Raw genomic sequence first — 27,519 nt, forward strand, 5'->3', positions numbered from 1 at the left:
GGGACGGGAAGATACTCTGGAGTAGGAAATGGCACCCCACTCCAGTATTCTTCCATACACAGAGGAGCGTGGTGGGCTACACTCCATGTAGCTGCTAAGACGTGACTGAGCAACTGAGCACAGGAAAAGATAAGGAGGTGAGAGTTCTCACACTGGTCAGAATGGCCATCTCTAAAAAGTCAACCAATAACCAAGGCTGGAGAGGGTGTGGAGAAAAGGGAGGCCTCTTACACTGTTGGTGAGAAAGTAAACTGGTACAGTCACTATGCAGAATAGTATGGAGGTACCTCAAAAAACTAAATATAATTACCGTATGATCTAGCAATCCCATTCCTGAGCATATACCCAGGAAAAATTATAATTTGATAAGATACATGCACCATTATGTTTACAGCAGCACTATTCACAATAGCAAGACAGGGAAACAACCTAAATACATGTCTATTGACAGATGAATGGATAAAGAAGATCTAACGGAACACTACTCAGCCGTGAAAAAGAATGAACTAGTGCCATTGGCAGCATCATGGCTGCAACTAGAGATTATCATACTAAGTGAAGTAAGTCAGACAGAGAAAGATAAATCCTATAATATCACTTATATGTTGAATCTAAAATACAATACAAATGAACATATCTACGAAACAGAGACTCATAGACCTAGAGAACAGACTTGCAGTTGCCAAGGGGAAAGGAATACAGGGTGGGGGATGGATTTGGAGTGTGGAACGAACAGTTACAAACTATTACATATAGGATGGATAAACAACAAGAGAACTATATTCAATATCCTATAATAAACCATAATGGAAAAGAATATGGAGAAACCATGAGAAAAATTATGATTCTATTTATATGAAATTCTAAAAAAGTAACTGAAAGAACAGAGATTACTTGAGGTCAGAGGGATTACCCGGCAGCTGAATTAACAGCAAAAGCACACCAGGGTGAGAAAAACGTTGTGTACCTTGTTGATGGTGGTAGATACATATTTAATATATTTGTCAAAACTCATCAAATTATATAGTTAATATGTACATATATTATTAGATGTAAACTATACTTCAATGAATTTAACTTTTATAAAGATAGTTTCATACAACAGCAATTGCTCTTAGGCTCTTCAATAACATTTATATTCCCACTACCTGGTTTGGTCAAGTATTAAAACTTTTACCATATATAGTATACTAATATATCACACATATGTTTAACAAAAAAGATCTTAATGACTCAGATAACCATGATGCTGTGATCACTCACCTAGAGCCAGACATCCTGGAATGTGAAGCCAAGTGGGCATTAGGAAGCATCACTATGAACAAAGCTACTGGAGGTGATGGAATTCCAGCTGAGTTATTTCACATCCTAAAAGATGATGCTGTGAAAGTGCTCTGCTCAATATACCAGCAAATTTGGAAAACTCAGCAGTGGCCACAGGACTGGAAAAGGTCAGCTTTCATTCCAATCCCAAAGAAAGGCAGTGCTGAAGAATGTTCAAACCATACAACTGTACTCATTTCACATGCTAGTAAAGTAATGCTCAAAATTCTCCAAGCCAGGCTTCAGCAATACATGAACCATGAACTCCCTGATGTTCAAGCTGGATTTAGAAAAGACACAGGAACCAGAGCTCAAATTGCCAACATCTGTTGGATCATGGAAAAAGCAAGAGAATTCCAGAAAAACATCCACTTCTGCCTCATTGACTACACTAAAGCCTTTGACTATGTGGAGCACAAACTGGAAAACTGTGGAAAATTCTTAAAGAGATGGGAATAACAGACCATCTCACCTGCCTCCTGAGAAACCTGTATTCAGGTCAAGAAGGAACAGTTATAAACTGACATGAAACAATGGACTGCTTCCAAACTGGGAAAGGAAGGCTGAATATTGTCACCTTGCTTATTTAACTTATATGCAGAATACATCATGTGGAATGCCAGGCTGGATGAAGCACAAGCTGGAACCAAGATTGCCGGGAGAAACATCAATAACCTCAGATATGCAGAAGACCTCATCCTAATGGCAGAAAGCAAAGAGGAACTAAAGAGCATCTTGATGAAGGTGAAAAAGGAGAGTGAAAAAGCTGGTTTAAAACTCAACATTCCAAAAAACAAAGATCATGGCATCTGGTCCCATCATTCCATGGCAAATAGATGGGGAAACAATGAAAACAGTGACAGGTTTTATTTCCATGGGCTCCAAAATCACTGCAGATGGTGACTGCAGCCATGAAATTAAAAGATGCTTGCTCCTTGGAAGAAAAGCTATGACAAACATAGACAGCATATTAAAAAGCAGGGATATTACTTTGCCAAGAAAGGTCTGTCTAGTCAAAGCTATGGTTTTCCCAGTAGTCATGTATGGATGTGAGTTGCATCATAAAGAAGGCTGAGCACCAAAGAATTGATGCTTTTGAACTGTGGTGTTAGAAGACTCTTGAGAATCCTGTGGACTGTAAGATCAAACCAGTCAATCCTAAAGGAAATCAACCTTGAATATTCTTTGGAAGGACTGATGCTGAAGCTGAAGCTCCAATACTTCAGCCACCTGTTGCAATGAACTGACTCACTGGAAAAGACCTTGATGCTGGGAAAGACTGAAGGCAGGAGGAGAAGGTGACAACAGAGGACGAGACGGTTGGAAGGCCTCATCGACTTAAGGGACATGAGTTTGAACAAGCTCTGGGAGATGGTGAAGGACAGGGAAGCCTGGCATGCTTCAGTTCATGGGGTCGCAAAGAGTCAGACACGACTGAGCAACTGAACAACAACGACAACAATAACGTTTAACATCATTATACAGTCAGATATCCAAGACTCAATTTATGATGTCTTCAACCTTTTCCTCTCATTTTTTCCGAATGAATAATTTCTACCGATTTATCTTCAAGTTCATGAATTCTTTCTTCTGCTCTCATCAATCTGATATATTCACTCATTAAGACACATTTGTTTAATTCTTTGAACATTTTTTCCTTTAGTTCTTTGAACACATTTATATTAGCTGCTTTGGAAGATTTTGTTAAATCCAACATTTGGGCCCACTTTGAGTCACTTCCTGTTGACTGAATATGAATCACATTTTTGGGTTTGGTTTCCTTCCACTAGTGATTTCAGTCAAAAAATGGACAGTATAATAATGTGTTATAATAACTCTGGATAATGTTATGTTCTGCTGAGGATAATTGGATTTTCCTTCTAATAGGCAGTTAATTGGTCTAGACTCAAACTGCAAACCACTGTCTCTCCTACAAGGTGCAGCAGTTCATATCTCTGCTTGGTTCTTTCAGCTACCAAATACTGCTTTTCAGCTCAGCTTTTGGGGAGGGTTTCTCCTCACCTATGTAGTTTAATGGTCAGCCAAAGATTTGGACAGAATTAATGCTCAGATTTTGGGGCTTACCCTCTTTGCAGTTCTCTTGCTGCTGGGATTTCCCCATAAATTTCTACCTGCTCTGTCAGCTTCAAGCTCTGTTATCTGATAATTCATGCCACCAAAACTTCAACTTTCTGCCACTATAGGTATGCATAATAACAGAAGGCACTTAGTCAAAAAATGCAAAAACTCAAATTTTAGCCAGTGTATTTGTCTTTGAAGTATAGGATGCTTCACATTTTTGCCTGCTTTTGTTCTTTTTTTTCTTTTGCCAGACTCCTTGAACTTTGCCACCTCAAGTTGGGAAGACTATGGGTTTTCTACCACATGAGATTGGGGAATTCCACCAAGAAAAAGAAGCCACAAATTTTGCCATTCTTACCCACTGCAGTTATGGTCTCTTAAGGGAGATACCAAGGGAACATTTCATGCAAAGATGGGCTCAATAAAGGACAGAAATGGTAGGGGCCTAACAGAAGCAGAAGATATTAAGAAGATGTGGCAAGAATACACAGAAGAAAGAACTATACAAAAAAGATCTTCACAACCCAGATAATCATGAAGGTGTGACCACTCACACTCACCTAGAGCCAGATATCCTGGAATGTGAAGTCAGGTGGGCCTTAGGAAGCATAACTACGAAAAAGCTAGTGGAGGGGATGGAATTCCAGTTGAGCTATTTCAAATTCTAAAAGATGGTGCTGTGAAAGTGCTGCCTCAATATGTCAGCAAATTTGGAAAACTCAGCACTGGCTACAGGACTGGAAAAGGTCAGTTTTCATTCCAATCCCAAAGAAAGATAATGCCAAAGAATGCTCAAACAACCACAAAATTGCACTCATCTGGTGGGCTGCTGTCTATGGGGTCGCACAGAGTCGCACACAACTGAAGCGACTTAGCAGCAGCAGCACACCCTAGTAAAGTAATGCTCAAAATTCTCCAAGCCAGGCTTCAGCAATAAGTGAACTGTGAACTTCCAGATGTTCAAGCTAGTTTTAGAAAAGGCAGAGGAACCAGAGATCAGATTGCCAACATCTGCTGGATCATGGAAAAAGCAAGAGAGTTCCAGAAAAACATTATTTCTGCTTTATTGACTATGCCAAAGACTTTGACTGTGTAGCTCACAATAAAGTGCGGAAATTTCTGAAAGAGATGGGAATACCAGACCGCCTGACCTGCCACTTGAGAAACCTGTATGCAGGTCAGGAAAAAACAGTTAGAACTGGACATGGAACAACAGACTGGTTCCAAATAGGAAAAGAAGTATGTCAAGGCTCCATATTGTCACCCTGCTTATTTAACTTCTATGCAGAGTACATCATGAGAAGCTCTGGGCTGGAGGAAGCACAAGCTGGAATCAAGATTGTCAGGAGAAATATCAATAACCTCAGATATGCAGATGACAGCACCCTTATGGCAGAAAGAGAAGAAGAACTAAAGAGCCTCTTGATGAAAGTGAAAGAAGAGAGTGAAAAAGTTGGCTTAAAGCTCGACATTCAGAAAACAAAGATCATGGCATCCGGTCCCATCACCTCATGGCAAATAGATGGGGAAACAGTGTCAGACTTTATTTTGGGGGGCTCCAAAATCACTGTGGATGATGATTGCAGCCATGAAATTAAAGAAGACACTTGCTCCTTGGAAGGAAAGTTATGACTAACCTAGACAGCCTATTAAAAAGCAGAGACATTACTTTGCCAACAAAGGTCCATCTAGTCAAGGCTATGGTTTTTTCCAATAGTCATGTATGGATGTGAGAGTTGGACTGAGAAACTGTCCACCGAAAGAAAGCTGAGCTCAGAAAGCTGAGCACAGAAAGCTGAGCACCGAAGAATTGATGCTTTTGAACTGTGGCATTGGAGAAGACTCTTGAGAGTCCCTTGGACTGCAAGGAGATCCAACCAGTCCATCCTAAAGGAAATCAGTCCGGGTGTTCATTGGAGGGACTGATGTTGAAGCTGAAACTCCAGTGCTTTGGCCACCTGATGCGGAGAGCTGACTCATTTGAAAAGACTCTGATGCTGAGGAAAATAGAGGGCAGGAGGAGAAGGGGATGACAGAGGATAAGATGGTTGGATGGCATCACCGACTCAATGGACATGGGTTTGGGTGGACTCTGGGAGTTGGTGATGGACAGGGAGGCCTGGCGTGCTGCGGTTCATGGGGTCGCAAAGAGTCGGACATGACTGAGCGACTGAACTGAACTGAACTGAAGGGTAAACTCTAGTTTCTAGTTGGTTTTATAGGCTTTCCATAGTCTACAAATAATCTATTATGCTGATTTGATAACTGTTGTTCTCTGAGAAGGTTCACAACTGAATTGGGAACACTATTAGAATGTTACATGCTTGAAATATTTGATAATAAAACTTAATATGCTAAAATACACACACACACCCTAATATCTTTCTGAATTGTCAGGGGTGAAGCATATGCTTATAATCTTGATTGTGATGATGGTTTCACAGGTACATACTATGTATTGAAACTCATCAAACTGAAGACTGAATTTGTCTGGTTTCTTGTACATTGATTATACCTCAAAAAAGCTATAAAAAGAGGAGAGAGTTTAAAAATCTAGTTGATTAAAACAGTTCTTGATTAAACTTAAGCAGTTTCACTCTACAAAATTATGACTATGGGTTAGTAGTTATAACGTAAGAAACATATCTTAAAATTAAGAATTAGTAATAACAGGAATTTGCAGTCTTACTTGTATCTAACAGTAAGGGTATGACAATAACACATAAAATTTAGAATTATGCCAAATTTAGGAAAAAATACTGAGACTGTAACAGTACCTACATTATGTCAGTTATTAATGTCATTATTGGGGACTTTCTTTTTTTAATTTAGAAGTTTTACAGTTTGAATAGAAAGTCTAATGTAAAATTATTATGGAAAGAGGTTTTTTCCAACTTTATATGCCTCCACTGGAATGTAAGCTCAAAGAAGGCAGGAACATTTCCCAGTTTGTTTATTACAGATTCCCTAGCACATGGAGTACTGCTTGGCATATAGAAAAGGCTCAAAAATATTTTTTCAATTAATGAATTTAAAAGGTAGAATGTTTCAACATAACTTCAGAGAACCAAGGTTTGAGGTAACAAAAATAACAATTTGCTCCCAGAAAATAGTTTTAAAAGCTTAAAAAAAACCCCAAAAAACCTACTATCATTAGGACAGTGAATATCATTCCTGACTCTTTAGCATTCAGAAGCAGAAAATTTTAGACCTCAGATAACAGAACTTAAACTCAGCAATTTAGAGAATCACTGTATTTGGTTTATTTTTCAATTATAGACTACTGTTATATATTTATAAGAATATCTACTCTAACATATATCTACTGTTGAAAAGATAAAAATCTAGGAAAAAATTTTCAAGTTAATCATTATACCTTTAGAGATAAATTTTGACTAAAGTAAGGAGGGTGAAATAAAGTTGATTTGGATTCACTGTTATGAAATCTCCCTTGTTGAAACAGGAAATCTGTTTTATTGGAATGTCTTTTTTATCTATGAACATTTAATCTTTAGCTTTATAAAACAACAAATTTTATATACAACTAACCTTCAACAGATGGGGTGAGTAGGCTGTATCTGATATCTTGTGTTTTAAATTCTCTATCATTATAGGCCTTTCTTAAAATCCTGTAAGTTCATTTAACATATTTCTATTGCAGACAATCATAAAAATGAGAAAAGACTATTTCATGGAGCAAAAGATTAAAGTAATCATGGACTAGCCTTCTACAGCTATAATGATTTTACTCCTACTTTCACAAATGAAAATAAATAGATCATAGAAAAATTATAAAATGTATAGAAGAATTATATTTTGACCATAGATGGAAGAGGTAACTTCCAACTAGTGCTTGTTTTAAGTTAAAAAAATTATATTCATCCAACCTTCTTCCTGGAACCAGGGAGTACAGTCAGCAGTCTGCTACAGCATCCCAATTACAGACAACAGGCAACCAAATTAAGGTGGTGGCTGGTTGGGCATAAGAGAAAATGATGAGGATTTCATAGGTGGAACTGACAGAGTAGTCAATAACTAGATAGAGGGAGGGTAAGTGATTGTAACGAAAATAAACTGACAAGACAGAAAGCTGTCTTACTTGTTAGAGTAAGAGAAGACGATGAGTTTAGCTTTGAAACTACACTGCAGTGAGTGGTGCAGATAATTGAAAATTTCAGCTTGGCAGTCAGCAAAGAGACCGGAGATATAAATCTGAGATCAGTAATGTGTTAGCAGTGGTGGACTATATGGAATGGAGAAATGGAAGACAAGGTACTGAAACTTCAAGAAAGTCTCACATGCAGGGAATGAGCAAAGAAGAAGGAGCAGTAAAGAAAGAGGTGAGAGGGTAGACAGTGTGGGGTCTCAAAGTCAAGAGTAATAAAAATTTCAGGTAGGCTGTTTCAGAACAGTCAGTGAAGAGTCTCTAGAAGGTGAGGCTTTGGGGGTTTTGTTGTTAAGAAGTGATTAACTTAGAGTTGCTTTAACAGCAAATAGGGCTTCCCTGGTGGCTCAGATGGTAAACAATCTGCCTGCAATACAGAAGACCCAGGTTCGATCCCTGGGTTGGGAAGATCCCCTGGAGAAGGCCATGGCAACCCACTCCAGTAGTCTTGCCTGAAGAATTCCATGGACAGAGGAGCCTGGTAGGCTATAGTCCATGGGGTCACAAAGAGTCAGACACAACTGAAGGACGAACAAACACACACAGAGCATTGGAGCTGGACTACAAGTTGATAAAGATTCTCCAGTACTCTACCAGAATGGCAGTATTCTACCTAGGAACCTTGAAGTCAGATTCACTAAGCAATTAAAATATCACAAGCTAGATGAATATCACCTAGTCATGTCATCCAAGCTTGATGCCACAAGTACTACTTTTCTATCTTCTAATTTGGCTATTTTTATCCCTCTCAAACTTAGAGACTATTTCAAGTCTTTAATTTAGCTAATCCATCAGCCAATTCTGTCAACTCCCCCTAGAAAATGAGTTTTGGACTCCAACTATGTCTCACTACATCCTCTGCTAGCACCCACCCTGATCCAAGCCAACCTCATTTCTCATCTGCAGTGTTACTGCAATGGACTCTCAACTTGTCTCCCTGCTTTAATTCTTGGCTTCCTACTGCTCTATTGCAACACAACAGTCAAAATAATCTGTTTAAAATGTCTATCAGATCACATCACTCAACTGCTCAAAATCTTCCAAAGGCTTCCCATTCACACAATAGCTAAAGTCCTCACAATGACCCACCAGGTGATCTCGCATCCTCTGATTTCCCCCTTCTCTCACTTGGCCCCAACCCTATTGGCCTCCATGCCATTCATTTAACAGGGTGGTTCTCAAATTCTGATGTGTACCAGAATCATCTGGAAAGACTGTTCAAATACAGATGGTAAGCCACACCCCAGAGTTTCTGACTCAGTACCTTTGGAGTGGGGCTGAGAACTTGCTATTCTAACAAGATGCTAACACTAATGTTCAGAAGACCACATTTTGAGAACTACTGATCTAACAGTGGCCCTGCCTCGGGCATTGGCAATACCTGGGACATGTCATCTTACCTCTAATAGCCTCAAAAAATAAAACTAACCAAATTAGTAGATGGAAAAGTAGTAACTCATGACATCAAGCTATAATAACATGGTTTATTCATCTCTTTATGGTATTTTAATTGCTTAGAGAACTGAATAATTTCTTTAGTTTATGACTCAGATATCTTATAATCAGTGACACAATTCTTGACCTATGGAAGACAGCAACTCCACCCCAATCTTCCCAGTGAAAGGCCCAGCTAAATGACCCTGCAGTAAAGACCGTGTGCTGAGCTTCTATTCATCTTTGGAGTTCTCCTGTCTTAAATATGAACAGAAAAATAAATATGACTAGACATATGGATAAAACATTCTAACGTAAAATACAGTCACAACAAATAAAGTTCAAATAAAAAGATGAGTTCAGCTTTAATGGTAATGAGTGCATGTGAGCTAAGTCACTTCACTTAGTTGTGTCCAACTCTTTGTGACCCCATGGGCGGCAGCCTGTCAGGCTCCTCTGTCCACGGGATTCCCCAGGCAAGAATACTGGAGTGGGTTGCCATGCCCTCCCTCAGGAGTTCTTCCCCACCCAGGGATCAAACCCGCATCTCTTATGTCTTGTACACTGGCAGGTGGGTTCTTTACCACTAGCACCACCTGGGAAGCCCCTTAAAGGTAATACATGATCAAATTAAACAATTTAACTTGCAGCATATTCTTTTTTAATCAGATTCCCTACAGCATGGCCTATTTTAAAATGGATTGGTATGTTTAATGTATTATTTGAATCTAAACAAATGCTGGGTAATGCTCAATAATGTCACTTTTAGAAATATTTTCTTTGTGGTTAGTCAAAATTTCAGTTTTCCTGGCAAACTTATCAAGCTGCTTAAATGTTTGTATGCCTAACTATATTTATCAGAACAAAGTTCATTTTCTAGCAAAATGAAGCTAAAGCCACCTTTTAACTCTCATTCTAATAACTTTCCTTTCCCTTAAATGTTGTCACTCTTGTTTTTCAAGACCTCTTCTGTATTCACATCTCCTGCCAAAAAGCCTTCTGGAATGAGTTCTATCTAGGTAACCTGCCAGCTCTTAAAAGAGATACAAGTGTGGATCACTGGGAAAAGATGGCAGATTAAACACGTAATTTCACTAACTCGGAAAACTACATAAACTAGTAAAACTACATAAACATACTGTTGCTTTTTAAGACAAAAGTTCAAGGCATAGTAGCTTTTACACACATGCCACACATTCCAGTTGGATGCCAAATGTTAAAAAACAATATTCAGCTGACAGCAATGTCACCATTACATGATGAACTTCTGGAGTATTAGAACAAATGTGAAATTTAATGAAATTTAAAAAATCTTATTGCTGTTGTTGTTTAGTCACTCAGCTGTGTCCTACTCTTACCCCATGGACTAGTCTTACCCCATGGACTGTAGCCCATCAGACTCCTCTGTCCGTGGGATTTTCCAGGTAAGAATGCTGGAGTGGGTTGCCATTTCCTTCTCCGGAGGATCTTCCCAACCCAGAGACTTAACCTGTGTCTCTTGCACTGCAGGCAGATTCTTTACCACTGAGCCGCCAACTGCTGCTGCTGCTGCTGCTAAGTCACTTCAGTCGTGTCCGACTCTGTGCGACCCCATAGACGGCAGCCCACCAGGCTCTGCCGTCCCTGGGATTCTCCAGGGAAGAACACTGGAGTGGGTTGCCATTTCCTTCTCCAGTGCATGAAAGTGAAAAGTGAAAGTGAAGTCACTCAGTCGTGTCCAACTCTCAGCGACCCCGTGGACTGCAGCCTACCAGGCTCCTCCATCCATGGGAGTTTCCAGGCAAGAGTACTGGAGTGGGGTGCCATTGCCTTCTCCGTATTTCTAAATTTTTTAGAAATAATTTCTTAGCACTGAGGCCTGCTAGACTGATCTTGTGGCCATTATACTTCATAGCTGTAATACTATGCAGACGCCCACTTTCAAATGAAGTCCTTAGAGAATCAAGATTGTTTCTGGCTAGTTTTGCCAGTCTAGATACTGCTGAGAATGATGGTGTTATCAAATTATTAGGCTTTCTCTCCTAAACAGGAAAGAAACATAATTGATAAAGGACTTCTATACTCTCTAATTTCCAGGTTTGATGCTTTGGTTAATAGTAATGATGCATTTTTATTGAAATAATTCCATAAACTGAAATTTTGTATATTGCTTCATGATGATGCTTTCTAAATATTTTCAGAGTCAAAGGAATATTGCTTTAACACATTTTTTAATTTTAATATTTTACACACACTTACTGCTTCACATGATCACTTGAGAAAATTTTGCATTTAAATTTTGGATCTTTTCAAAGTGTAACAATGGAGCAACGTGTCTGGCTTCTAAGACATCAAAAAAGTAATGAAATTTCATTGGTATCTCAGCTTTTATTGAATTCATGACAATTTTAGTACCTTCTCGAGAGTAGGATAGTAGGATAGAGATCATGTAAGAATAATTTGTATACTCAAGGTGCATCTATTTGGATACTTATGATGTTTCCAATAAAAGAACTGCTTTTCTGTAAGCAATCACTGATTATTAGTAAGTCCTGTGACTGTTACCTTCAGCGTGTACTAGTAAGGCTATTTTATCCAAGCAATCCTTCTTAATATATAACTTTCCCCCCTTGTTTTTATATCTTACTAAAGTACATCACAAGGCAGCTTTGAAATCCCTTCTGTCATGTAATTTTCCTTAGGCCAGAAGAAGTTTTGAATCTGCAATAGGGACTCCAGCTTTGAGAACCATAGCTTAGAAGGCCCCACTTTGGTCCTCCATTAGCCGTGCCCCTTTCAACAGGGTGAAGAGTGCATGGGACCCAAGCAGTGTGCCCACTCAACACCTATGCCTCACCCCCTTCTAGGCCACACTTCAGATACCTAGGACCGTAGAAGTCCATGACCAAATGGCCTTGAGTCCAATTCCAGGGCCTCTTCCTGAAGCCAATCCTCCTGAAGACAGGCCATGCCACCTCTGGTGCATGCTCAAGCCCAGAAGTGCTCAGAGGCTGGCTGGCTGCTGGGGGTGTAGATGGATGTGAGGTCTGAGGGATGTGTGAGGTCTCCCACAGTGCAGACCAGACAGCCAAGGGTGGGGAATGAAGTGGGGCAGGGCTCAGACCAGGAACTGGCTCCTTTCACAACACTGTTTCAAAACAGAACCCAAGGAGTCCAAGAAGTATAAATTTGATCTTGGACTTTCAGATCATCAGAGGAAATATTTGCAAAGGTGGAAAGTTGGAGATTTTTTAAAACATGTATAAGCTTGTTGTATAATTTTAAACTAAGTACACATATGGCTACATGGGCCTCTCTTTTTATTCCTGCCCCAGGCTCAACTGTGAAAGTGAATCTGTACAGAATGCTTTTAAATATCTGATACTATTATACTGACATCATTATACTGATCAGATACAAGTATACTGATCAGATTCCAGTAACCTGGAATGGTCTTTTCCCAGATTTTGATATGCCTGACTCACTTTTATCATTCAGGGTCCTTGGTAGCTCAGCTGGTCATGAATCCTCCTGCAATGCAGGAGACCCCGGTTCAATTCCTGGGTCAGGAAGGTCCCTGGATAAGGGATAGACTAACCACTACAGTACTCTTGGGCTTCCCTGGTGGCTCAACTGGTAAAGAATCCACCCCAATGTGTGAGACCTGCATTTGATCCCTGGGTTGGAAAGATCCCCTGGAGAAGGGAAAGGCTACCCACTTCAGTATTCTGGCCTGGAGAATTCCATGGACTGTATAGTCCATTGAGTGGCAAAGAGTCGGACATGACTGAGCGACTTTCACTTTCCATTTTCCAGCTTACACACCACCTCAGAGAAGTCATCTCTAACCACCAAATACAAAACAGCTCTTGTTAATCACCCTTCATCACATTACCCTGTTTTATGTTTTTTACTGCCTCTACCAATAGCTGAAATTGTTTATGTAAATTTTACCACAGCAGAGACCATGCCTGCCTTGTTATTCATCTGCAAACTCATGGATTCTTATCTAGTGCTATGAGTTATAATTTGGAAATATCATTATTTATTTTTTGGCTTGAATTGTCCCAGATCTGGTTTGCATGTTACCCTTTCATCATGTACCCATCATTCTTTGTTTGTTTATCCTAGCATTTCTTTATACTTTATGGCACAAGATGTTCCAGGGTCATTTTGAACTTTTATGTTCCAATCTAAGGAACTCCAGCTTCTATTATTCTCCAGTTCTTTTAATACTCAATAATGTAAAATTATAGACTAGACTAAAGTGAATTTACAAAGTAATTCTAGTGGTTTGGTTCCAACTGATACCTCTGATGCTAAAGCTGAAACTCCAGTACTTTGGCCAACTCATGCGAAGAGTTGACTCATTGGAAAAGACTCTGATGCTGGGAGGGATTGGGGGCAGGAGGAGAAGGGGACGACAGAGGATGAGATGGTTGGATGGCATCACTGACTCAATGGACATGAGTTTGAGTGAACTCCCGGAGATGGTGATGGACAGGGAGGCCTGGCGTGCTGCAATTCATGGGGTCGCAAAGAGTTGGACACGACTGAGCGACTGAACTGAACTAACTGACTGACTGACTGACTGACTGACTGATATTTCTGTATATTAACTTCAGCTAACTACAGAGATAAGCCACAGGGTTATATTTACAAATAATATTTTTTTAATATAAAACTTAAGTTTTACAACATACATACCCCAAATATAGTATAGTGGTACTAAGACCAAGACCATAGGAGAGCATTTTTACAATGTAGAGGAGGAGATTATTCAGTTAAGTTTAATTGCTCAGTCATGTCCGACTCTGCGACTCCATGAACTGCAGCACGCCAGGCCTCCCTGTCCATCACCAACTCCCAGAGTCCACCCAAACCCATGTCTATCGAGTTGGTGATGCCATCCAACAATCTAATCCTCTGTCGTCCCCTTCTCCTCCTGCCCTCAATCTTTCCCAGCATCAGGGTCTTTCCAAATGAGTCAGCTGTTTGCATCAGGTGGCCAAAGTATTGGAGTTTCAGCTTCAACATCAGTCCTTCCAATGAACACCCAGGACTGATCCGCTTTAGGATGGACCGGTTGGATCTCCTTGCAGTCCAAGGGACTCTCAAGAGTCTTCTCCAATGCCACAGTTCAAAAGCATCAATTCTTCGGCCCTCAGCTTTCTTTATAGTCCAACTCTCACATCCATACATGACTACTGGGAAAACATTAGCCTTAACTAGATGGACCTTTGCTGGCAAAGTAATGTCTCTGCTTTTTAATATGCTGTCTAGCTTGGTCATAACTTTCCTTCCAAGGAGCAAGCGTCTTTTAATTTCATGGCTGAAATCACCATCTGCAGTAATTTTGGAGCCCCCCCCAAAAAAACTCTGACACTGTTTCCACTGTTTCCCCATCTATTTCCCATGAAGTGATGGGACCAGACGCCATGATCTTCGTTTTCTGAATGTTGAGCTTTAAGCCAACTTTTTCATTCTCTTCTTTCACTTTCATCAAGAGGCTCTTTAGTTCTTCTTCACTTTCTGCTATAAGGGTAGTGTCATCTGCATATCTGAGGTTATTGATATTTCTTCCAGCAATCTTGATTCCAGCTTGTGCTTCCTCCAGCCCAGAGCTTCTCATGATGTACTCTGCATAGAAGTTAAATAAGCAGGGTGACTATATGAAGCCTTGATGTACTCCTTTTCCTATTTGGAACCAGTCTGTTGTTCCATGTCCAGTTCTAACTGTTTCTTCCTGACCTGAATACAGGTTTCTCAAGAGGCAGGTCAGGTGGTCTGGTATTCCCATCTTTTTCAGAATTTTCCACAGTTTATTGTGATCAACACAGTCAAAGGCTTTCACATAGTCGATAAAGCTGAAATATATGTTTTTCTGGCATTGCTGAGAAGAGCTACCCCAGGCCTGAGGCTAGGGGCAGTGGCTGAGCGGAGCTACCCTAGGCCTGAGGTAAGGAGCAGTGGCTGAGCTTTGCTGGAACAGCTGTGAAGAGATACCCCACATCTAAGGTAAGAGAAACCCCAGTAAGATGGTAGGGACTGAGACAGGGCATCAGAGGGCAGACAGCCTGAAACCATGATCACAGACAACAGGCCAATATGATCACACAGACCACAGCCTTGTCTAACTCAATGAAACTAAGCCATGCTGTGTGGGGCCACCCAAGACGAACAGGTCATGGTGGACAGGTCCGACAGAATGTGGTCCACTGGAGAAGATTATTAAGGTTTTGCTATTGTGTTTATTTATTGGTTTTATAAACTCAGACACAGTTATCCTGTACAAGTAAAAGGAAAAGTTCTGGAATATGACTTATTTCACTGCATACTACCTCTGTGTCTTTGGGAAAGTCACTCAACTGTTCAAAGCCTCAGTTCCTCCTCTGTAACACAGGAATAGTGTTTATCTCATAGGGTTTGTTATAAGACATCCTAAAGCAGTTAGCACAGTGCTGGCACATTATGTGTACACGTTAAGTCCCTTTAGTCATGCCGACTCTTTCCAACTCTATAAGCCTGCCAGGCTCCCCAGTCCATGGGATTCTTCAGGCAAGAATACTGGACTGGGTTGCCACTCCCTTTTCGAGGGGATCTTTCTGACCCAGGGATCAGACTCACATCTCCTGTCTCCTGTGTTGTCAGGCGGGTTCTATATCACTACTGCCACCTGGGAAACCTGGCACATTATGAGAACTCACTAATACCCAATATTTCATTATTGCCTGGATAGAGTATGGCTATATGACCTTTTATATATAAGCAAACGGCTTAGAAGTTTCCATAGGATATATGTAGCAGTTCTTGAAAAAGCAAATAATAATGTTAATAAAACATTACTTAATGCATTTCCTTTCCAAGCATCTGTTTCACTCAAGACAACTTAGGGACCTCACAGCTGCCTGGAGAAAAATGAAGAGAGGGGAGAAGGAGGAAAAGCGGGCTTCTAGCAAAATACAGCTGTTCAGCTTCCACATCTTCATTACCTTTAGATACACAAATGTTTTTTCCTAGTTCACAGACAGATTCATAGGTTACATCTTCTTTAAAGGAAAAAACAAACCTCATATACTAACAGCACTGCAATCAGTAATGACAGCTTAGTTAATTTGGGGCTAACATTCAATATGGTGCTAGAAAAGACTCTTGAGAGTCCCTTGGACTGCATGGAGATCAAACCAGTCAATCCTAAAGGAAATCAACCCTGAATATTCACTGGAAGGACTGATGCTGAAGCTGAAGCTCCAATACATCGGCTACCTGATGCAAAGAGCCGATTCACTGGAAAAGACCCTGATGCTAGGGAAAGACTGAAGGCAAAGGAGAAAAGAGTGGCAGAGGATGAGATGCTTAGACAGCATCACCGACTACAATGGACATGTATTTTAGCAAACTCCATGATACAGGGGAGGACAGAGGAGCCCGGGGTGCTACAGTCTACAGGGTCACAAAGAGTTAGACATGACTTAGCAACTGAACAACAACAACAACAATGTTCAATGGGCTGACGGTTCATTGAAGTGAGCCTCAGTAGCTACATGGATTTAATCATAATTTGGTTCCATGATGGTAGAAACCGCAAAGAATATTATAGTGAGAAAACAAAATCCTTTTCAGCTACTAAAAAAACACTCAGAACCCTGCTAGTGGCAGTATTTTTAGAAGTGTTTAATGTTTCTGGATGACTATTTTCTACTATGTGGCTAAAGCCATAAAAGTATGCTTTTTCCCTCCCCTGAACAATAATTTCATCTTAGAATCTGCCCAAAAGAAATTAGAGTATAAAACTGTATATACAAGAATAATCATAACAGCAAAACATTAAAAAAAACCTACATATTCAATAATAGATTAAATCCCAGTAGAGCTATACAACAGAAAAACACACAGCCAATAAAAATGGCATAGGTCCACATTTCTTGATATGGAAAGATGATCATGATGTCTCTTCAAATGGATATCAAAGATTATAAATGAGAATCTATACGATTCCAGTTCTTTTAAGAATATAGTGTGTGTGTGTGTGTATATATATGTGTGTGTGTGTGTGTATATATATGTGTGTGTGTGTGTGCGTATATATATATATCACATTATGCTATACCTATGCGTAAGTAGAGTTATCCCAGTTTATCTGCTCTGCTCTGCTAAGTCGCTTCAGTCGTGTCCGACTCTGTGTGACCCCATCGACGGCAGCCCACCAGGCTCCCCCATCCCTGGGATTCTCCAGGCAAGAACACTGGAGTGGGTTGCCATTTCCTTCTCCAATGCATGAAAGTGAAAAGTGAAAGTGAAGTCGCTCAGTCGTGTCTGACTCTTTGCGACACCATGGACTGCCGCCCACCAGGCTCCTCCGTCCATGGGACTTTCCAGGCAAGAGTACTGGAGTGGGGTGCCATTGCCTTCTCCATATCCCAGTATAGAAGGATCTATAACAAAATAGTAATAGAGATTATGTCTAGGTAAAGAATTGAGGGTAGCTTTTAATTTTCTTCTTTATACGTTTTCCCTTTCCTTCAGTTTTTACAATAAGAATGTATTACTTTTACAATCACAGAATCTCAGTGTCTGACTTGCCCATATCTTAAGCACTGATGATGATTGCCAGAATACCTTGAAATGAAAGGAGGCAAGAATCCTACTCCTTCTCAGGGTAAAAGAAGGCCTGTAATTCCCAAATCAGACAGCCCAGGGAACTTTCAGGACATGATAACAGGCATAACTACTTAGCATAGCCCTGAGGTTCAAAAACTTATCAGTAGACAGAGGAGAAAATTTTTTTCCTCATAAACTTTCTCCTTAATAGAGAGGAATAGCATATATGATATATATACACACACAAAGAGACACAGACACACACACACACATATATATATCTGTGTGTGTGTGTGCACATGTGTAGAGAATATACATACTTAGAGGTAGGAATAAACTTACGGCAGTGGATAATCTGGATGCCAACGTCATTTCCAAGTTCCCTTTGAGACCAAGAAGTGCAGGAACTAAAATGAAAACTTCTGTTACTTTTTTGAACACCTCCCAGTGCTGTAAGAAAAAAATAAAAAAGAATTTTCAACACTCTTTAAAAACACTTTAGAATAAGATTTCCAAAAATTTCAGCTTTTTTTTTCAATGTTGCATCTACATTTTAAGTAACTACATAGATCATTTAATCACTGAACATTCAGCTTAACCCATTCCCATAGATGGGGGAAAAGTGGAAACAGGGACAGATTTTGCTTTCTTGGGCTCCAAAATCACTACAAATGGTGACTGCAGCCATGAAATAAAAAAGACGCTTGCTCCTTGGAAGAAAAGCTATGACAAACCTAGATGGCATATGAAAAAGCAGATATTACTTTGCTGAAAAAGGTCTGTATGGTCAAAACTATGGTTTTTCCAGTAGTTATGTATGGATGTGAGAGCTGGATCATAAAGAAGGCTGAGTGCCAAAGAATTGATGCTTTCAAAGTGTGGTACTAGAGAAGACTCTTGAGAGTCCCTTGGACAAGCAAGAAGATCCAGCTAGTCAATCCTAAGGGAAGTCAATCCTGAATATTCACTGGAGGGACTGATGCTAATGCTGAAGCTCCAATATGTTGGCCACCTGATGTGAAGAGCAGAGTCATTGGAAAAGACCCTGATGCTGGGAAAGACTGAGGGCAGGAAAACAAGAGGGCGGTAGAGGATGAGATGGCTGGATGGCATCACTGATTCAGGACATGAGTTTGAGCAAACTCCAGGAGACAGGGAAGGACAGGGAAGCTTGGCATGCTGCAGCCCAGGGGGTGGCAAACAGTTAGACACGACTTAGCGACTGAACAACAACTCCTCTCCAAAGTTCTGAAGCCTTGAGTTACTTTAGAAGACTCAGTTAGGGTTGGGAGTAATAGCTGATAAAGTCATTATATCTCATAGTATATCTACCTTGCTACACAATCTTTTTTATTTTATTTTATTTTTTGCTGCCCTGGGTCTTTGTTGTGGCACACAGACTTTCTCTAGCTGTGGTATGTGAGTTTAATTGCCCAGTATCATGTGGGATGTTAGTTCCTGGATCAGGGATCGAATTCCACATTCCTGTAAAGCAGAGTCTTAACCATTGGACCACCAAGTTCAGTCTGACTCTGTTACTCTTTAAGTCTACTTTCTCTCTTAATGATGCCAAGTCAGTAACTCGTGATTAGGAGCACAGATTCAAGAACCAGATAAACTGTATTTGAATCTTGGTTCCAACACTGATTATAACCAACCTACAGAAAAATTCAGTTCAGTTCAGTTCAGTTCAGTTCAGTTCAGTTGCTCAGTCATGTCTGACTCTTTGCAACCCCATGAATCACAGCACACCAAGCCTCCCTGTCCATCACCAACTCCTGGAGTTCACTCAGACTCATGTCCATCGAGTCGGTGATGCCATCCAACCATCTCATCCTCTGTCGTCCCCTTCTCCTCCTGCCCCCAATCCCTCCCAGCATCAGAGTCTTTCTCAATGAGTTAACTCTTCGCATGAGGTGGCCAAAGTACTGGAGTTTCAGCTTTAGCATCAGTCCTTCCAAAGAACACCCAGGACTGATCTCCTTTAGGATGGACTGGTTGGATCTCCTTGCAGTCCAAGGGACTCTCAAGAGTCTTCTCCAACACCACACTTCAAAAGCATCAATTCTTCAGTGCTCAGCATTCTTCACAGTCCAACTCTCACATCCATACATGACCACTGGAAAAACCATAGCCTTGACTAGATGGGACCTTTGTTGGCAAAGTAATGTCTCTGCTTTTGAATATGCTATCTAGGTTGGTCATAACTTTCCTTCCAAGGAGTAAGCGTCTTTTAATTTCATGGCTGCAGTCACCATCTGCAGTGATTTTGGAGCCCCCCAAAATAAAGTCTGACACTGTTTCCACTGTTTCCCCATCTATTTCCAATGAAGTGATGGGACAGGATGCCATGAAAAATTACAGTAATATTATTAGCTAGTTTCACAAATGAAGAAATAGAGATTCAGATAAAGTGATTTTCCCAAGACCAAAAGATGGGACCTAAAATTGACCCCAGAAGTTCTGAGTTGTCCCATGTTCTGCTCCCCATTTTAGGACATGAGGCAAGAGGCTGTAGAGCAGAGGACCATAAAGAGCACAAAACTGGAAATCAGAAAACCTGTTATCAAGGCATGGATCTGGCACAAACTGGCTGTGTGATCTTTGATGAGTTATGTACTTTCCTGATTTCAACTTCTTCAACCATGAAATGAAGATACTATCTGTCCTGTCAAGCCTATGGAGAAATACCATGATAATGAAAACAACAGATATTAAAGCACTTTATAAACTGGAAATGCCATACAAATGACTAACACAAAATGCTACTTCACAAGTGCTATTAAGAGGTGATTGTCCCACTATGAGACTTTAGTAGCTAAGCCTCTTAATTTATGCCAAAAGATATCAAGAATATAGTCCTGTCACTAACATCAATACAGTTGAGAAAAGACTTAAATCTACCAGATAAGTGAAAGGAAATTTTAATTTGTCTCCAAAGTTTCCCTAGAGGCTGTTCCAAATAGATGTAGAACTAGGGACTAAAGAGAGTTCAGGAAATATTTGTCAGACCAGTCTCTGGTAAAAACCTGGTTCAAAGGATTCATAAGTGACTCCATCCAGGGGTTCAATAAAGGATGGAGCTAAAAGAGGTGCTGGGGGTCCAGAAACCTCTCAGATTCCTTAACCTATCAAAGAAACTACCAAACAATTTTGCCTGTGTTTTATGTTGGGTAAGAATTCTGCTGTCCTAGTGGGATATGCATCCTTCCGAGATGATGGTGATGATGATGACGAATAACAACAGACAATAATAATAATAAATACTAACAGCAGTCAACATTTACTGATTGCTTGTTGTGTGCCAGTTACTGTTCTAGCCTTCATCATTTAATTTTCACAACAAACTTATGAGATAGCATTTTTATCAGATTAGACATAATTCAGGAATATGTTTTACCTAGGTCATAATTTTAAGACACCTACCTATACAATGATTTTAAATTTCTCTATCAGTCACACGCAATCCCACTGTAGATCTGTTGGGATGCAGTCCATTGGGTTACTAACATCCTTCCCGAGTTTAATTAAAATCAAATGCTCCTGTGAGAATTCCTATGAAAACACTTATACCTAGCATTGATACAATAATAACTTTCACATACTGCTTTCCTACCTTGTGCCCAATAGATTCTGCGTTCTTCTCTCTATAACCTGAACACATGTACTTATTGAAGCTCTCAAACTTTCTCAGCTCACAGCACCCGTAGCACCTCAGAAATGTTTTCATGGCTTTCTTTGGTCAAAAGAAATACCTAACAGTCCTGCCAAGCAGCTAGGTCTAAACAATTTAATAGGTATTTATTCCCTAACAACTTTATAGCCTTCTAAAGAAATAACACAAACACTGGAAGGAAAATATTGTATTTTTATGTCCTCTAACAACATTAATTCCTAATGGGATGTGTGTATCTGTTGGGCACTGCATAACTTCTCAAACCTTGTAACTGGAAACCACTGCCTTCATTTCTCGTTCCATACTGACTTTTGTGTGACACCTGCTTTTTTTCCCAGCACTGTTGAAAATCTAGTTTTGCAGAGGTATGTCATCAAGAGAAATGGAGTATGATCTAATGCTGAATGCTGAACCACCTAGAGCCAGTGGTCTGCAGAGATGTCCAAGAAATGTCACTGTTTCCCTCAAAAATTTAATATATACCACAGCGCCTCTAAGGTCCAGTCACACAGTTTGGGATATATAAGAATGGTGAGAAACACTACAGTCAAAGGGAGGAATTCTGGAATCAGATTATCTGGGTTGAAATTCTGATACTAATGAGAAGGTAACAGGCAGGAAGGCCAGGGGTCTCCTAACAGAGGAAATAGGCTGCAAGTGTCAGACACTTTTTAATCTCTCTCTTTAGTGGCAGGAGGAAACAAACTACTAGTGTTATATTTTTTCCCATTCTCTATGAAAATTTAAAAAGAGGTTTCCTTTAAAATTCTGTGTTGCCATGACAACACCTGGTTCCACCTGAACTTAGTTAATGATTTCAGTCGCTCAGTTGTGTCCGACTCTTTGCAACCCCATAGACTGCAGCTTGCCAGGCCACCCTGTCCATCACCAACTCCCAGAGTTTACTCAAACTCATGTCCATTGAGTCAGTGATGCCACCCAACCATCTCATCCTTCGTCGTCCCCTTCTCCCGCCTTCAATCTTTCCCAGCATCAGAGTCTTTTCCAATGAGTAAGTTCTTTGCATCAGGTGGCTAAAATATTAGAGTTTAAGCTTCAGCATAAGTCCTTCCAATGAATATTCAGGATTTCCTTTAGGATGGACTGGCTGTATTTCCTTGCAGTCCAGGGGACTCTCAAGAGGCTTCTCCAACACCACAGTTCAAAAGCATCAATTCTTTGGTGCTCAGCTTTCTTCACAGTCCAACTCTCACATCCATACATGACTACTGGAAAAACCATTGCTTTGACTAGATGGACCTTTGTTGGCAAAGTAATGTCTCTGCTTTTAAATAAGCTGTCTAGGTTGGTCATAACTTTTCTTCCAAGGAGTAAGCGTCTTTTAATTTCATGGCTGGTCACCATCTGCAGTGATTTTGGAGCCCAAGAAAATAAAGTCTGTCACTGTTTCCCCATCTATTTGCCATGAACTGATGGGACCAGATGCCATGAATTTCAGTTTTTTAATGTTGAGTTTGAAGCCAGCTTTTCCACTCTCTTTCACTTTCATCAAGAGGCTCTTTAGTTCTTCTTCACTTTCTGCCATAAGGGTGGTGTTATCTGCATATTTGAAGTTATTGATATTTCTCCTGGCGATCTTGATTCCAGCTTGTGCTTCATCCAGCTTGGTATTTTGCATGATGCATTGGAGAAGGAAATGGCAACCCACTCCAGTGTTCTTGCCTGGAGAATCCCAGGGAGGGGGAGCCTGGTGGGCTGCCGTCTATGGGGTCGCACAGAGTCGGACACAACTGAAGTGACTTAGCAGCAGCAGCAGCTCTGCATAGAAGTTAAATAAGTAGGGTGACAATATACAGCCTTGATGTACTCCTATCCCAGTTTGGAACAAGTCCATTGTTTCATGTCCAGTTCTAACTGTTGCTTCCTGACCTGCATACAGGTTTCTCAAGAGGCAGGTCCGGTGGTCTGGTAGTCCCATTTCTGTAAGAATTTTCCAGTTTGTTGTGATCAACACAGTCAAAGGCTTTGGCGTAGTCAATATGCAGAAATAGATGTTTTTCTGGAACTCTCTTGCTTTTTCGATGATCCAACAAATGTTGGCAACTTGATCTCTGATTCCTCTGCCTTTTCTAAATCCAGCTTGAACATCTGGAAGTTCCCGGTTCATGCACTGTTGAAGCCTGGCTTGGAGAATTTTGAGCATTACTTTACTAGCGTGTGAAATGAGTGCAATTGTGCGGTAGTTTGAGCATTCTTTGTATTGCCCACCTGAATTGAACGTTTCTCAAATCTTGAATTAACCAATGCATTTTTCTTATGGAAATGTTTGCCTTAAGCTATGTTAATGAACTATGTATTTATCCTAGACTCTTGTCTTTAAGTTGGTTCTGCCTAGGACTCAGAACCAACTTGACAAGCCAGTATATTTTACTCATGCAAATATTCTCTTAAACTATGTTAATTAGACTGTATCTGCTTGGAAACCTGCCTTTCTTGTCATGTCAATCATTTTATGGCTGAGGACAACTCACTTTGTGCCAATTTTATCTCAAAATGCATGTTGCGGGTGAGGGGCCTGGTGCCAGTCTCTGAGTTTTGAGACATTTGCTTTCCTCTAATTAGCAGACTGCCTACTCCAGTATTCTTGCCTGGAAAATCCCATGGACGGAGGAGCCTGGTAGGCTGCAGTCCGTGGGGTCACGAAGAGTCGGACACAACTGAGTGACTTCATTTTCACTTTTCACTTTCATGCACTGGAGAAGGAAATGGCAACCCACTCCAGTGTTCTTGCCTGGAGAATCCCAGAATGGCAGAGCCTGGTGGGCTGCCGTCTATGGGGTCGCACAGAGTTGGACACTGACTTTGCAGCAGCAGCAGTAGCTATATAACATCCAGCCAAAGACTAGCAGGGGGGCACTCTTTCTGCTCTCTTCTGATGTCTATGTCAGAAGCTTTCTCTATCTCTTTTACACTTTGTACTTTAATAAAACTTTATTACACAAAAGCTCTGAGCGATCAAGCCTTGTCGTTGGGCCCAAATTGAAATCTTCTTGTCTGGAGGCCAAGAATCCTGGTGTCTTTGGTGGCTCAGCAACAACCTTTCACTATTTTTACTGTATGCCTTGAGTATGCTATGTAAAACTATGCTTTACTTTCTTCACCTAAAATAGGGTCATAATTGTAGCTACCTCATACAATTGTGTTCAGGACCATTTCTATACCTTGTAATAAATAACAATATTGAGAGTTTGTTAGTTCTAACACCAAAACATATTATCAGTTAATCTTCCTGTAAGGAGGAAGTAATGAAAAAAAAGAAAAAAGGGGAATGCTGATACAGCTAGTAACCCTGTTAGGGGAAGCACACTGACTGAAACTGCCCTCCCTGGCCAGGCACCATAGTAACCATTTGCATGAGTTGTTTTCCGACAGGAGGTCCTGGTAAGGAATACAAAACTAATAAGCCACCACCAAATGGAAGAGTTCAGGAAAGGTCAAAAGGAGACACCACATGTCCGACCACCTCGCAGAATCCTTCTCTCTGGCATCCATCTTGGCTGAACAAGGTGTGCACCACCAGGAAGGACTTTGAGTCAGATGACTGGCTAAAGACAACCCAGAAACTAATTCCATCACCATAAAACCTGAGACTGCAAGCCACATGACACAGCTGTTCTCCTGGGTTCCCTTACCCTACTGCTCTCCACCCAGATGCCCTTTCCCGATAAAATCTCTTACTTTGTCAGCACATACGTCTCCTCGGACAATTCCTCTCCGAGTGTTAGACAAGAGCCCAGTTTCGGGCCCTGGAAGGGGTCCCCCTTCCTGCAACACCTCCAGTAAATTTCACCTACTTACAAATTCTGCCATGATACAGACATGTCCTCCAGGGCAGATTATTATGCAGTACAAGCTTCCACAAGAATCTGCCCTACAGGAAATCGATTTTTAATCTTACCTAATTTTGGACGCCTGTCAATAACCAGAATCTTGGGCAAGAACCCACTTCTCAAATGTAATGTCGGATTGCTTACAAATGTACTACATTTGAAACTTAAAAATCCATTACTGCCCCAAAGGACAAACAAATATGAAACTTAAGAAAAAAAGAATAACATAAGCTGCTGCTGCTGCTGCTGGGGAATACATAAATAGAGTCTTAAAAATAAATAGAAAAAGTTAAAAAATATCTGATTGGTAAAACATGCTTAAGCAATTTTAAAACATTTAGCAGAGAAGAACTGTTTCTCATTTCAACTTAGTTTTAAAAAGTTAAACCCATTCACTTTTAAACATATGACTCAATGACCAACCTCATTCATAATTATAAAATGCAAATTAAAAGATGATCAACTTTCTTCTGTGAGACTGATACAGGTCAAAAAGTTCGATAAAGTTTGAGAGTTTGGAATGGACATGTATGCACTGCTATATTTAAAATGGATAACCAACAAGGACCTACTGTATAGCACATGAAACTCTGCTCAATGTTGTGTGTCAGCCTGGATGACAGGGGAGTCTGGGGGAGAATGGATACATGTACATGTATGGTTAAGTCCCTCAGCTGCCCACCTGAAACTATTACAACACTGTTAATCAGCTATATTCCAATACAAAATAAAAAGTTAAAAAAATAAAAATTTTAAATTTTAACAACTTGGATAATACTCTGTTGGTAAGAGTATTAAAAAAAGGAAATAGGCACTCTATTATACTTTTGGTGAGAACATAAATGAAACGTAAAGGTAGAACCAGACATCTTGGAATGTGAAGTCAAGTGGGCCTAAGAAGCATCACTATGAACAAAGCTAGTGGAGGTGATGGAATTCCAGTTGAGCTGTTTCAAATCCTGAAAGATGATGCTGTAAAAGTGCTGCATTCAATATGCCAGCAAATTTGGAAAACTCAGCAGTGGCCACAGGACTGGAAAAGGTCAGTTTTCATTCCAATCCCTAAGAAAGGCAATGCAAAAGAATGCTCAAGCTACCGCACAATTGCACTCATCTCACATGCTAGTAAAGTAATGCTCAAAATTCTACAAGCCAGGCTTCAGCAATACGTGAACAGTGAACTCCCTGATGTTCAAGCTGGTTTTAGAAAAGGCAGAGGAACCAGAGATCAAATTGCCAACATCCGCTGGATCATCGAAAAAGCAAGAGAGTTCCAGAAAAACATCTATTTCTGCTTTATTGACTAAGCCAAAGCCTTTGACTGTGTGGATCACAATCAACTGTGGAAAATTCTGAAAGAGATGCGAATTCCAGACCACCTGACCTGCCTCTTGAGAAATCTGTATGCAGGTCAGGAAGCAACAGTTAGAATTGGACATGGAACAACAGACTGGTTCCAAATAGGAAAAGGAGTATGTCAAGGCTGTATATTGTCACCCTGCTATTTAACTTATATGCAGAGTACATCATGAGAAACGCTGGACTGGAAGAAACACAAGCTGGAATCAAGATTGCCGGGAGAAATATCAATAACCTCAGATATGCAGATGACATCACCCTTATGGCAGAAAGTGAAGAGGAACTAAAAAGCCTCTTGATGAATGTAAAAGGGGAGAGTGAAAAAGTTGGCTTAAAGCTCCACATTCAGAAAACGAAGATCATGGCATCCGGTCCCATCAGTTTAGTTCAGTTCAGTCGCTCAGTCGTGTCCGACTCTTTGTGACCCCATGAATCGCAGCACACCAGGCCTCCCTGTTCATCACCATCTCCCGGAGTTAACTCAGACTCACGTCCATTGAGTCTGTGATGCCATCCAGCCATCTCTCCATGGGAAATAGATGGAGAAACAGTGGAAACAGTGTCAGACTTTATTTTGGGGGGCTTCAAAATCACTGCAGATGGTGACTACAGCCATGAAATTAAAAGACGCTTAATCATGGGAAGAAAAGTTATGAGCAACCTAGATAGTACATTCAAAAGCAGAGACATTACTTTGCCGACTAAGGTCTGTCTAGTCAAGGCTATGGTTTTCCCAGTGGTCATGTATGGATGTGAGAGTTGGACTGTGAAGAAGGCTGAGCACCGAAGATTTGATGCTTTTGAACTGTGGTGTTGGAGAAGACTCTTGAGAGTCCCTTGGACTGCAAGAAAATCCAACCAGTCCATTCTGAAGGAGATCAACCCTAGGATTTCTTTGGAAGGAATGATGCTAAAGCTAAAACTCCAGCACTTTGGCCACCTCATGCGAAGAGTTGACTCACTGGAAAAGACTTTGATGCTGGGAGGGATTGGGGGCAGGAGAAGAAGGGGACGACAGAGGATGAGATGGCTAGATGGCATCACTACTC

General features: G+C 40.6%; 1 protein-coding gene across 3 annotated transcripts in view; it reads right to left on the minus strand.

Moving 5' to 3' along the window:
* The window catches only part of SLC41A2 (solute carrier family 41 member 2), a 146,745-nt gene that overhangs the window by 63,654 nt on the left and 55,572 nt on the right, over positions 1–27,519 (minus strand). For all 3 annotated transcript variants that reach the window (XM_018048199.1, XM_018048197.1, XM_018048198.1), the window contains exon 3: positions 17,927–18,034. In XM_018048199.1, coding sequence (XP_017903688.1) covers positions 17,927–18,034 — 108 coding nt within the window. The remainder of the gene's footprint in view (positions 1–17,926; positions 18,035–27,519) is intronic.

This window comes from Capra hircus, chromosome 5, assembly GCF_001704415.2.
Source record: "Capra hircus breed San Clemente chromosome 5, ASM170441v1, whole genome shotgun sequence".
NCBI lineage: Eukaryota > Metazoa > Chordata > Mammalia > Artiodactyla > Bovidae > Capra > Capra hircus.